At 39.5% G+C, this 14,563-nt stretch overlaps 1 protein-coding gene across 4 annotated transcripts in view; it reads left to right on the top strand.

The window, feature by feature from the left end:
• The window catches only part of fbrs (fibrosin), a 74,304-nt gene that overhangs the window by 43,742 nt on the left and 15,999 nt on the right, over positions 1–14,563 (top strand). For all 4 annotated transcript variants that reach the window (XM_061232938.1, XM_061232939.1, XM_061232940.1 and 1 more), the window contains 4 exons: positions 4,906–4,974; positions 8,417–8,488; positions 10,770–10,932; positions 11,933–12,010. In XM_061232938.1, the coding sequence (XP_061088922.1) occupies positions 4,906–4,974; positions 8,417–8,488; positions 10,770–10,932; positions 11,933–12,010 (382 nt within the window). The remainder of the gene's footprint in view (positions 1–4,905; positions 4,975–8,416; positions 8,489–10,769; positions 10,933–11,932; positions 12,011–14,563) is intronic.

Genomic DNA, 14,563 nt, shown 5'->3' with positions numbered 1-14,563 from the left:
ACACTCAGACATAGTTGCCTGCCCTGTTGAATCTAAACATCAATTAACCTTTCCAGCAATGTGAAGTAGGCAAAAAGGTCTCAATAACCAGTGCGCTATGCTTCGATCAAAGGAAATGAAGAGACCAGAGCGAAAGTTTTTGAAATGTGTCCGTCTGGAAAGGGGTACCAAGCCTTTTCTAAGGCTCTGGGACCAAAGTGAGAACTTGGCACAGTCGTGAATATTCCCAGGTGTTGCCAGTGTACCAGAATGTATCCAAGAGTGCGTCAGTAAGTTCTAGAGGAACATCTTAAGAACTGCAGACTTTGCTCGCCTCAGATAAGGTCAGCGGTCATGATTCCACCATCAGAAATGGTATCCATGGAAGTGTTGCAAGGCGAAAACCACTGCCATCCAAGAGGAACATAAAGGCTTGTCTCATGTTCTCTCTGTTTTTGTACATCAGTACTTCAACTGCAATTTTTTTTAAATTATCTTAATTATTATTTTTTTTATTTTATTATAGAGAAATAAAAGGAAATTCAATAATAAAGATAATGATAAAACTGTGTGTGAATAACGGTGTGCATGTTTATCATGGTTGGTGGACAGGCAGAAAATATATATGTATGTTTATAAAAAGAAAAAATAAACATGGAGAGAAAAAAAACTCTAATTGATGAAAGGTTAAGGTTAAGAAGGTTAAGAATTTAGGGCATCAATGAATGGATTGTCAAAGTCAGCGGTTTGTATTCGATAAGTAGATTTTTCCAAAGTGTAATATGTTGCTTGATCTCCAATTCATAAGGATAGTTTTCTTGGCAATGATTAGGGCTAAGGAGAGTATTCTGCTGGATGCGTTTAAGTTTATGTTGGGTATGTCTCCAAGTAAGCAGAATGGAGGGGAGAGTGCGATGTGGCAGTCCAAAAGAAGGGAGAGGTTGTCTGATGTCCCGCCAGAATTGTTTATTGGTGTGCAATCCCATGTCGCATGCATATAGCTGTCTGTGGTGTGTTGGGTGCAGTGTGGACAAATCTGAGCCTATAGACCCCATTTTAAACATCCTTTACCCCCGTGTAGTGTCCTCTGAATAATCTATGGATATAGAGAAGATGTTTCTGCAGATTTGGGTCCAGAAGTTGGCACCAGGAGTAATGTGTAGGCCTCATTCCCAATTTTTTTGAAGGGATGGATATTGTTAAATCAGACATGGAAATTATCTTGTAAATTTGGGATAAATTCATTAAATGAAAAACTGAAATCTCTCATTTACAAAGTATTTATAAGTATTCAGGCCCTTAATTCAGTACGTTGTAGAAGCCCCTTTGGCAGCAAATACAGCTTGGAGTCTTCTTGGGTAAGTATCTACTAGAGTTACTTACTTAAATTTGGGCAGTTTATCCCATTCCTCCTGGCAGATCCTCTCAAGCTCCATCAGATTGGATAGGAAGCGTCTGTGAACTTCCATCTTTAAGTCTACCCACAGATGTTCTATGGGGTTGAAGTCACTCAAGGGCAGTCAGACATTTCCCAGAGCCACTCCAGAGTTGTCTTTACTGCATTCATTCTTCTTAATTCTGAGCAGTCTCCCTGTCCCTGATGCTGAGAAGCACCCCCATAGCTTGATGCTGCCACCACCATGCTTCATCTTAAGGATGGTTTTAGCCAGGTGATGAAACAGTGCCTGGTGTTTGCCAGACATAGTGCTTAGAGTTCTGCCCCAAGAGTTCAATTTGTCTCATCAGAGCACAGAATCTTTTTCTGTCATATGCCTTTTCCTCAAGAGTAGCTTCTGTCTCGCTGCTCTACCATAAAGGCCTGATTGATGGAGTGATTCTCCTTCTGGCTAGTTAGCCCATCTAGTTAGCGAGATTCTTGGTCACCTCCCTGATCCAAGGCCCTTCTTGCCTGATTGCCAACTCTCGGTCCTGGTGGTTCCAAACTTCCATTTCACAATTATTGAGGCCACTGTGCTTATGGAAATACTCAAAGCTTTCATAATGGTTTTATACCATTTTCCTGATCTATTCCTCACCACAATTTTATCGTGGGGGTCTACAGAGTCCCTCGTGACTTGGTTTTTGTCCTGACATGCAGTGTGAATTGTGGGACCTTATATGCGCAGGTGTATGCCTTTCTAAACTGTCCAATCAATTCAATTTGCCACAGGTGGACTCCAATCAAGTTTTAGACACATTTCAAGGATAAAGCAAACCGGATGCACCTGACCACAATTTTGAGTGAAATGAGAGATTTCAGCTTTAGATTTTTAATAAACTGTCATTGGGTTATTGTGTGTAGATTGATGGGCTTTATACTTAAATCTGCAACGCAGAGTGGAAAAAGGGAAGGGGTAAAGTAGTGGAGTCAACCAAAGTCTTGTACTTCTCAAATAAATTAATTTCCCTATAAAATGGGTTCCACAATTACTGGCACCCAGGGGCGTCGTAGTGGGGAGAAAGTGGTACTGACTACCCAGGGCCTGAATGGGCAGAGGGCCCTCAAAGCCTGGAATGAAAAGTTTGTTTTTGTTTGCAATTTTCTTTTTATGAAGTGATTAGTGTCATAACTAAATAAAAATTGGCTGAATAAATCGGTTGAGAGACTGAACTTTGTATCCAAAAAAAGTTAAAAATAGTGGAGGCTCTCTAAGGCCCTAAAGGCGCAACATGGTTTAGTCCGCCCCTGCAGTAGGATTTGTCTGATGCTGGAGCACCAATGTGCACTGTAATTGTCATGTCTTTCCCCAAGAAAGGGAAATTGGGGTACCAAAAAAGTAAATAAGGGACTGGGAAAACAACAAACTAATTTATTTCAAAAGAAAGGTGAGCACAACTTAGTTTAAGAATGGTTTAAGCTAACATCAGTAGTTGGATTTGAGGCAGTCGGCCAGGAATCGAGCTTGGAGCATATTCACATTGTATAACCTAAATTAACTGCTTACCTCTGGCCATAGAGCGATAATGCTGGCGGTAGGATCGGATTATGGACTAATCACATATCCATAATTTAGCAATTTTAAATGTCCATAGATAATGTACTTAAATTGCAGTCACTTCAGTTATATCTGATACATGAATCTTGAAGGTTATTTTTTTCATATAAACATTTGCATAATCCAAAATGCTTCCGTTAGTATGCAAGCTAATTGTTTTCTTTGTTAGACGCCATTTTCCATTGACCCCATGGGTGTTATCATGCAGTATAGTAGGCCTTTTCTCAGTGTAGGGGTTAGAAAACTAAGACTTTTTTTGTTTTGTTTTTTTTAAGCTTTCATACCTTGGAAATTATAAATACTTAAATAAACATGAAGAAAATAATGTTCTCTTAAGCATGCTACTCCAAGCAAATCTCATTAAACAAAGAAATAGGAAAAAGCCTTTCTCCATGCAGAACTTTTCCAAAACATTGATAATCTTGAGATTACTCTTCAGTTATGACCACAAGTTTATCATGGGATTTAAGTCTGGAGACTGAGATGACCATTGCACGACATTGTTGTTTTTACATAACCATTTCTGTGTGGATTTTGATGTATGCTTGGAGTCATTGTCCTGCTGGACAATCTATCTATGGCCAAGGCAACAAGATTTTCTGCCAGTAAAACATCAATTACCCACTGTCATATATATATATATATATATATATATTTTTTTTTTTGTTTCTAATTATTCCTTTTTTCTCCCAGTTTGGTAGCCAATGTGGCAATTACTACCCTATCTAATCCAATTATTTTTGCGTTAGCTTAGATACACCACTTATGACGCCGTTCCTTGGTGGATCCTTGGAGAACAACACGCCATATCGTCTCTGTGTTACCGTGATTCTGAGGCGCCCCGGGGTTGTTGTAAATGGTAAATGGTTGGCATTTATATAGAGCCTTTATCCAAAGCGCTGTACAATTTATGCTTCTCATTCACCCACCCATTCATACACACACTCGCACACCAACAGCGATTGGCTGCCATGCAAGGCACCAACCAGCTCGTCAGGAGCATTTGGGGGTTAGGTTTCTTGCTCAGGGACACTTCGACACAGCCCGGGCCGGGGATCGAACCGGCACCCCTCCGACTGCCAGACGGCTGCTCTTACTGCCTGAGCCATGTCGCCCCCACCTTCAAATGGCTTTGTACAACACACATTTTTGTGTGGAACTGAAGTAATGTATCAGATGAAAAAGAAAATCATCGGCAACATTAATGTAATTTAAAATTAAGAAGGATTAATTTGTTAGACAACCCACCATTTTCTCAGAAGCATGCTGTTGCTCATCCGATAATGGGCACTGCAAGTGTCTACCCTATAATATATATATTTTTTTAATGTTCATGAACAAAAGAAACTACCTAATTTGAATATTTGATTGTTTTGAACCAAGTATCGCAATTGTGGATAACCTTGTTTGTAGCTCAGCAAACTCTTTTATTACTATTAGCTCAGGTTGTCAGAGCAGTCGGAGGGTTGCTAGTTCGTGTCAGTCAGCCCTGGGTGTGTCAGTGAGCTGGTTGGTGCCTTGCGTGGCAGCCAATCACCATTTGTGTGTGAGTGTGTGTATGAATGGGTGAATGAGAAGCATCAACGGTACAGCGCTTTGGATAAAGGCGCTATATAAATGCCACCCATTTACCATTTACCATTTTTCTGGTGCAAACCATACTGTTCAGAAGATATGTGTCTTCAGGTAGGGTCCAGTATGGGTCAACTTTGTGGACACTCTCTTGAATGTGTGGTCATTCTGGTTAATCACCACATTCTAACTCAAAATTGTTGAAATCTGTATTGAGTTTTCACTTCTTTGTTTTTTCAGCCCCAATAATGAAACCTCATTTGTTTGTTTCCCTTTATTGTTGGATTCATATACGTGGGTTGCTAAGGCTCTATTGAGTTTGGATGTGTTTTGCGATTGATATCTTATGTCCCTCTAGGGAACCAGTTCTGAAATGGCAGCTCGCCTAGGGCCTGTGCATCACCACTTGCACCCCAAAGACCCAAGGGTAAGGAATGTGCTTATCTATTTGTCTATTTAGTGATGGATGTGTATCAGCTGTTGGATGTGGTTGCTTATGATTTCCTTAGTTTGCAATACTGCACTGGGGCCACACAAGTTGTTCCAAAAACATTTTCATTAAGGGTGTACTTTCGATTGTGCAAAACCTTCCCAGCTAGCAAGTGTTGATCTAATGACCCACCAAGGGACATTTACAGGAAATGTATGTGACTCCTGGGGGAGCTTCCTCAATATATGCTACTTCAGGGATTTAGATTTAACTTGATACAGAACTGGCAAATGCCTGACACTGGTGTAAGAAAATGGCACTCAAGAAGTCCTTTGTTGTGTTGGCAGTGTGTTTAGGGTCATTTTCTTGCTGCATGATAATGTTCCTCCTAATTAGTTTGGATGCATTTCTCCGTATGTTGGCAGACAGAATGTTTTTGTAAACTTCTGAAATCATCCTGCTACTACCATCATGAATTGTATCATCAATAAAGATTAGTAGCCATGCAAGCCCAAGCCATGACACTTGACGCAGATGTCAAACAGCGTCATCACGTAGGCCACCCACTGCTACATATAGCCACAAAACCATTAACAAACATATTGCATAGCCAGTTCTTAACACATTACTTCTTTAACCTAATTTTTTATCTTTCAATGCCCAGTCAAGATGCAGCTGCACCCTGTGGCGTTCAATTCATTATAAAAAAAAAATTTCAAACATGAAAGGACATGGCCGTGACTTATTTTATGTGTGGGACATGTAAAAGAACATGTTTTCACTGAGTAAACATCTACAGCACAGAATACAGGTTTAGAGGAATGCTGTTGACGCCTTTATTCAAAAGACTACATTAATTGCATTTTAGCTAGCTAAAATACAGGGGTTTGGATTATTGAGTAATAAATACAGTATCTATGTTAGGTTATAGGGTAGTTGTACTTCATTATAATGCTCAGTATAAATGTGTTGGTCATCAACGTGCTCCTGGACCACATCTTAATATGAGAATGGGGGGGGGAAAAGGGGTTGTGAATAGTAAAGTTAGGGAAAATATTGGTCGCAAAGCATTGTGGTTCATATCAAACTTTCTTGTGACGACTCTGCTTTGGGCTTCCAGTGAAATTATACATCTAGCTGCGTCGCTGAATTTAAGTTCACTGAGGGAAATCCGGGACCACTGCAAACCTGCAACATGGACTGTACTAAAACCACTGTCCAAGGGTTGTCTAATTCTTTGCCCCCCTCTGAATCATGTTCCCCCTAATGCCTCGTGCTTAGAGGGCGTGTTCATTGTGCTCTGAATTTGACATAGACATACAGATTATGAAAGCCCAAACATTTCTCCAGGAATATCAGATGAATCTGAATAGTTTGCAGCCACAGAAGCAGCTTTTGTGATTGTGTAACCGTTGACGAAATGGACAAATTGCTACAAATGCCAAGATATTCATATTCATCATTTTCTGCGGTAATGCTATTTCTTTGGAGCGAGCTGATCCCAAAAGGCGCTTTGTTATTTCTCTGGAATCATTGGAGGAACATGGTTTGATGGGGGAACAGAGTTCGACACGATTTTACCCAACTAACTGGACAACTGGCTAGCACATGCAGTTGTGTTCAAGAAAATAGCAGCACAACATCAGTAGCCTGATGAACCACTGTTATTTGTAGTAGTGATATATCTCCATGGCAAATACTTTACTTGTAGATGTAGTAGTGTAATAGAAAAACAACAGCCCCAACTGTCATGACATGCATGCTGCTTGTTTTGAGTAATTGACTCTTTCATTGAAAGGGGCATGTTCGAAATACTAGCAGTGTGGAGTTTAATTAGAGAATTCATTAATTATGTGAAAAAACAGGTGTCATTAATTGTCCTTTTCTTAAGGAAGAAGGGAAGCAAATGTTTCACACATTGTTATAAAATATTCTTTTGAATTGTGAGTGGGGAAAACGTATAAAGAATTGCAGCAAATTATAGGATGTTCAGCTAAAATGATCTCAAATGCTTTAAAAAAGCAACATATACCTGAAACAAGTGGAAGAAAACAAAAACTACTGTTAAAACGGATCAAAGAATAGTCAAAATGGCAGCGATTCTGCCATTCCTCAGCTCCAGAAAGATCAAAGATGATCTGCAATTTCCTGTAAGTGCTGTTACAGTTAGAAGATGTTTGATCGAAGCTAAGCTATCAGCAAGAAACTCCCATAAAGCACCATTGTTAAAAAAAAAAGAAAAAAAAAAAAAGAAAAAAAAAGGCAGAATCGGTTAAAATTTGCCAAGGAGCATATCGTTGGCTCAAAGAGAAATGGCATAACATTCTGTGGACTGATGAGAGTAAAATTGCTCTTTTCGGGTCTAGTGGTTGGCGACAGTATGTCAGACAACCGGGTGCTGAATTCACAGTACACTGTGAACACACTGAAGCATTTTTCATACTACGGTGTTGGGTTCGTATACCATGGATCAGTTTGAATACATCAAAATACTTGAAGAGATTATGTTGCCGTATGCCGAAGAGGAAATGCCCCTGAAATGGGCGTTTCAACAAGACAACGACCGCAAATGTACAAGTAAGCGAGCAGCATCTTGGTTCCAGACTAAAAGGATTGAGGTAATGGAGTGGCCAGCTTAATCCCCTGACCTCAACCCCATTGAAAACTTGTGGGGTGACATTAAAAGTGCAGTTTCTGAAGCAAAACCTAAAAATTCACAGGAACTGTGGAATGTAGTTCATCCTTGGCTGAAATACAGTACCTGTAAAACAATAGTTATGCAACTCAATATTAGTTCAGTAATTTAAAGTGAAGTTAAATCTTGAAAAATGTTAGTGGTTACACCATTCTTTCTTAAGTTTAACAGATCTGAATTTTTTTTTTTTTTTTTTTTTTTTTTTTATGCATAAAATTACCTGCAATCTACACTCTATAACCAATAATTCCAAAGTGAAAACATGTTTACAATTTTTTTTCTTCATTTCTTAAGAATCAGAACCTAATATCTAATTTAATCTAATTTAAGTATTCAGAACCTTAATTCTGTACTTTGTAGAAGCCCCTTTGGCAGCAATTACAGCTTTAAGTCTTCTTGGGTAGGTCTCTACAAGCTTTGCACACCTGGGGCTCATTCCATTCACACTTTTCTTTCCTTGTTCCTGACCCGGAATTTGATCAAGGTCCACCATTTTTAAGGACATGCCATATTAGTTCTGTGGTTAAGTCACGCTGCCTCCTAATCAATCATTTCAGGGATTTCAGTTTCAATTACATATTTGGGTCACGATGACAGCCCTACTTTAAAACCATGGTCCTAGTTTCTGACACTGTATTCCCTGGCATGCTTTGACGTAACAACAAAATGCTTTTCGGTTCAATGTACAGTAAAAAGTCCTGCACTGTGACCCTGCAAAGTTTGCCACTCTCCCTCCCTGTACAGAAACCAGGGAAGTGGTGTGCCATGCATGTCCGTCTGGCCTGGACGATTCTCAGACATAAGGAGAAAGTCAAGGTAATTATATACCCGCTTGATCTTGAAAACAGTTATTTGTTATATTTTCAGAAATGTTTCACTTGTTGGTGCATATTCCACCAGCATCAAGTGACTACACTATTGACATAACATGTAATGTAATTTGGCTGATGCATTTATTCAAAATGACAATCCCCCTGAAGCAATGTGGGGTTAAGGGCCTTGCTCAAGGGCCCAATAGCTGTGTGGAACTTAACGAGATTGAACCTCCGACCTTGCAGGTCCCAGTCATGTACCTTAACCACTACGCTTCAGGCTGCCCCCTGTTTTAATCTAATTCAAATGGTTTCATTCTACTGGTTTTGAATTACTGATTGTTCAATCTTCAATAGATGGATAGATCGATTGATGGAGATGAATGGATAGGTGAATGGATGGATGAATGGATAGATAGATCTGTGCAAGTCGATTTCGTTGCATAAGGAAATAAATGGAAACCGATGTCTGCTGAGAAGGTGACTAAAACTAATTCAAATGTAAAAAACTGTTTACTTGGAAAATTAGTTTGCAGCAATGTAACGTAGGCTACACAAAATTTGTGTCTAGTCTACTATCATTAATCTAAATGGGCTTCAATCAAAATACTGGTAGGCTATGATTCTTTCAGTTTCAGAACCGGTGAACAGAACCAGCTGGAAAAGGCAACGCAACTAGACTACATAAATGTATTTTAAGACCAAAGTCCTGTTCCACACGATGTCAAGAATGCGAGAAGATGGAAGACAGAGAAGGCCGTTATAGGCTATACATTTTATGCTTGCGACATGCGGTTACTTACCACTATGTCATTTATTTGTTAGGTAGCATTAATAATGTTTGGGGTAGCCTATAGTTTTGTTCCAAATGAAGACAAATTGTAAAATCAGGTAGTGTCTGCACTTTCAGGAAATTCTAAGCCAAAAATACAGTGGGCTAAAGAATGATTAGCAACGTTGATAAATATGCACAAACATTTTTTTTTTTTTGACATAAGCTTTATTTTTCAACTTGCATAAAGTAGTGCGGTTAAGGCCCTGTTTACCTGACAACGGTTTCTCAAAAACTGAAAAGTTTTTCCCTTGCATTTCCAAAAAACGTTATAACGATACACAGTGACACAAAAACATTTGCATGCCAGGCCAGTGGGTGGCGGTGTAACTTTGCAACTCAACACCACAGAATAACACCACGTGCTTGCGCATGCTGTAGAAGACCAAAACAAAACCAAAACAACAAACATGGCGAAAGCTTTGTGTGGACGGACAAGGAAGTGGAGTTATTGTTAAGAGTGACCCTGGATTACAAAAGCGCCAAATCGCAAGAGAACATTGACTCCTGATTTCTTGGGTGGATTTATAGAGCAGTATCCGAGCAAAATGTTGTGTTTAGACTGATTCACGCATGCGTATTAGGGTCTGTGTCGTCAGTTTCATGTCATCACCCACCTCCGCCCCTCACTCCTCCCACGGTTATCACAAGAATAGCGTTTTACCAATTTATCAGTTAAAGTTTTCAGCCCTCAAAAACGCCAGTGTCATGTAAATGAAAGGCCGAAACGCAACAAAAGTGTGGTGTTTTTTCGGCAGGCACCGTTGTTGTGTAAACAGGGCCTTAGCAATAATCCAATGGAATCAACCAAAGTCAAATAACGATTCAAATGAATGTATTTCCACAAAAAAATGGTTCCACAATTACTGCCACCACTGGTTTAACACCACTCCTTGTGGCAGAGAATTGGCCGTAGGTGGACTTTCCAGCAAAGAATACCTCAAAAAGCACACACACGGTTCTGTTACGACAAAATCAATGTCCTACAATGGCCATGTAAGGCGCCGGACCTCAATCCAATTGAAAAGCTGTAGGCTGAATTTACAAGGGCAGATCCAGTACAAACCCAACATTTTGGAGGATCTTGCAAGGATCTGTATAGAGAAATTGTCCAAAATCCATCCAAGTATGTTCCTTAATCTTGTTAAGCTTTACACAAAGTCTCCTTGCTGTTATCATTCAGGTGGATGCACCAATTACAAAACCAGGGCTGTCAATATTTGTATGAAATAAAACAAAATTGTGAAATTCATTTTTAATTAAATAAATGTATGTTTTTGGTTGGTTCCATTGAATAATTAATAAAGTACAGTATTTTTCACATGTTTGAATTTTGAGGATCTCAACATGAGTGAGTATATTTATTTTTAGTTTTGTTTTTGGGCATTACCCGTCAGGGGTGCTGGTAATTCTGGAGCCCGCTGTATATGTAATGATGTTAAACCTTTCTCAGTTGCTGCAGGTAGATCCGCACAAGCTGGATTTCCGCAACAATTTGCTGTCTCGTCTTCCTGGAGCAGGGGGCTTGGGAGGGCTTGGAGGAATTGGTGCACAGGGCAGTGGCCTACCCTCTGCCCATGAGCTGGCTAGACCTGCCAGCCTCTTCACATCCACCGGTATTTATGTGTGCCTCGGTTTTGAAAACATGAAACCAAAGCATGAATATTCTGTACATTTATTTTGTTGAAAGACATGTTTTGATTATTGCCTTTGGATTTTTGGGAAATTATTTTGGCAAGCTTACTCATTGTCCTCATGTGTTTTAAGTAACCTGCTCTGTTAAACCTTAGGAATCATGTCTGTTTTCTCTGTTCCTTACTCCCCATCCCCAAAAACTGCAGAGAGCTTTAATAATGTATTTCTTCTTTATGGGAAGAAAAGCACCAGAAACCACTCCCCAGCATTCCTCATGCTGAAAGGAATGAATTCCTTCTTGAAAATATTAACATCGCTACAGATGATGGTTGTTGAAGCCTGACCCTTGAAATATACATTTTTATAACCAATTCCAGCTTCAAGCCCTCACAACTCCACCTGTGTTTTCTGCCTCCACACTCACAGAGAGAGTGAAAGCAGTGGACATTCGGGTTATCCCAACCTTTCCATCTGAGGAATCTGAACTTGTTTCATGGTGCTTGTTGTGTTTAAATCCAACATTTTTAGATTCAGCTGTCATTTGATTTTTGAACTTTGATTTCAGCTTTATTGAGACTATTTTGAGAGAGGCGATCTGTGGTTTGACATTTTCTTTCATTCTTTTATTTTGTGGCTATGCACGTCTAACATTCTTTGTGTATGCTGGTTGACCCTTGTCTTTACTTAGATGTTGAATATTTTGTTGTGACTTTTTTCATACATTTCCTTATTTTAATCTGGCTGTGAGTTGTGCATTTTGAACATTGCTCTGCCTATGAACGAATTTCACAATTTAATTTACCAAATTAAATCAAATATATTTTATCCGGGTTTTTACAGTTCATGCACTTAGGTTTCGTATGCTGATTGCCAAATGTTAGCAGTTTTATATATACGTATAAGTACTTCTCTGGTATTTAAATACATTTTGTCTTACTGTGTTCTTCTCTTGTAAGAACTTTATTTGGAATGTCTTTCTAGGTGGAGGTCACACATCTGCATCCACATTTGCCCCCCCATCAACACCTCATTCCTCTTTCACTGCTTCTGCACACATGGGTAAGAGCTTCTTCTTAAATCAAGATTGTGTTGCTCATGCAACCATGTTTAAGCTTGTGCATCTACTTAAGTGCAAGAGATTGTCTGCACTTTTAATGCACAATAGGAATTATTTATAATGGCACATGTGTAGGCTGCCATTCAGTATTCCTTTCATGCGTCCTCCATTCAGTAGCTTGGGGGGTGGTCAGCCTGCTGAGTGTTTGCAGTTATGAACCGGGAGGAGATTCTGTGCGGTGGTTCAGTAAAGATAATTGGGTGGGCCAGGGTGCATTGACAAAATGTGGGGAGATTCTATATGGTGGTTCAGTCAAGATAAATGGGTGGTCCACAATACCATGTAGATGGCCTTGGCCCTCCATTATTGAAGATATTCAGTGACTGAATTAACGGCAATCGCTACAGCGACACAAGGTGAAATGTAATCTTCATTAGCATTTTACCTCATGCACATTTATCAAGCCATAATTGAAAACAAAATGCATATTGCCTTCTATTTCATTGTGTTTTCTGTCAAAACACTCATACTGAAATGCAATACAGGGTGTATTGCTTTTCAGTGTTAATGTGCTGTTTTCAGGGCAAAATGCGATACAGACCATTTTGCACTGTGACCACTGGGTGCCATACAGAACGTGGTCACTCGGCCTTGGTTTGAGTGTGTATAGCCGTCTTTGTGTAGAACAGGGGTCGGCAACCCTGGTCCTGGAGAGCCGCACGGTGTGCTGGCTTTCGTCTCCACCTTAAAATAAACAACCGATTCAGACCCAAGAAACCAGGTGAGGTGAGTTAACTGTGTAATCAACGGCTTTCATTGATCAATTAATGCCAAGTAACAACGAAAGCCAGCACACGCTACGGCTCTCCAGGACCAGGGTTGCTGACCCCTGGTGTAGAATATGAATGATTAGGTTTCGGGTTCTTGCTATGTTTAACATACTGCTCTCCAATTTGAATGCTTCATCAAGAGTTAAAAAATCTGTGTTTTTTCACAAGTATTTTTATAATAATTGATGATATGTGACAGCCACAGACTCCAAATATGCGTCATTTAAATCAGTGTCTTGTGGGTTATAAAAGTGTATAGATTAAACAAGTCACTAGCAAGCATGTGAGCCATGCTATGTTCCAACATGCCCCTGCCTGCTATAAATCCATCAGCCACAATAGCTTTTAATGTAAAATTGTATATTCCATGTTGAGGGTTGCCAATTCAATCCCACCCTGGGTGTGTCGAAGTGTCCTTGAGCAAGACACCTAACCCCTTGCTTGGCAGCCAATCAGCGTTGGTGTGTGTATGAATGAGTGAACGAAAAAAAAATCTATTGTACAGCGCTTTGGATAAAGGCGCTATATAAATGCCAACCATTTACCATTTAGATGAATTTGATATTCCTGGAGAAATGTTTGGGCTTCTATAATCCGTATACGTGGGAAATTCAGAGTAAAATGAAAACAGGCCTTCTATGCACAGGCAACATGATTCAGTGAGGGAGGAATTTGACACCGCCTGAACAGCTGTTTTACTCAAGTCCATCTTCCAGTTTTGCAATGATTCTGGTTTTTCTTGGTGAACTGGAATTACTGTATAATTGGTCAAATTAAGCAATGCAGCTTGATTTGATTATTTGATTGGAAGCCCAAAGATAGGCTATGCTTTTTTTTATTTTCACAGCTGAAATTATCGTGAAGTATATACAAATATACAGCTAGCTAGCTATGTACAAAATAAATGCATAGCCTGCTTCGCTTTTGGCTTCGATCAAATTGCTGCACTAATTTAGCCTTACTCCCAGCGTTTGAAGACCTAGCCAGATGGTCTCATCAGCTAAAAAAACTGCCATTGTTCAATACTCATATTAAAATTGCATGCAAGATATTTTGTGCTGAGGTCTTATTTAAGCACACTAGCCATCTGAGGGAAGGGTGGTGAATTGTGACCTTTTTGCCTTTCCATACATTGCTTTCCACATTTGTGGACGATAGCTATTTGTGTGTGAATTGCACGGGAACTGCGGAAGGAAAGTCTTAAAATCAAGACTTTATATGTATTTTTGGTCTTCATATACAGATAGGTATGCACTTGTAGAAATATATAAAATGTGGATATATAAAACATTTGTGAATCGTCTCTTATTTGTGGATCATGTTAAGCGCTTTTGTGAATAATATTGAGAATAATCTCTCCATAGGTTACCGTGACCACAGAAGGAGCGGTATCTCTTTGTAAAACCCAAAAAATATCCATTCACTTAATCCGTATTTCAGTGAATATGAACCATAACTTTCACAATTCCTTCCTGTGGTTAGTATGATGTAGCTAGCATAAGCCGATAGCACTTGGCTAACCCATACAATTTGCCTTTTAACAGTAGGCTACTTGGTCAATAGAACGATATTACTGTCAACGGCACAAGATATTTCTGTCGCCTCATCCGTAAATAGCGGATGTCCCACTATTGGTTTAATTTATGTCTTTAAATGTTATATCAGAGATGCCAGTGCTAACAAGGTTAAGTGATGCGGTGGAAGATATACCCTATACCCTCATTT

This window comes from Conger conger, chromosome 2 (assembly GCF_963514075.1).
Source record: "Conger conger chromosome 2, fConCon1.1, whole genome shotgun sequence".
Classification (NCBI taxonomy): Eukaryota; Metazoa; Chordata; class Actinopteri; order Anguilliformes; family Congridae; genus Conger; species Conger conger.
The sequence above is the reverse complement of the archived record's forward strand: the minus strand, read 5'-3'. Positions and strand labels throughout refer to the sequence as shown.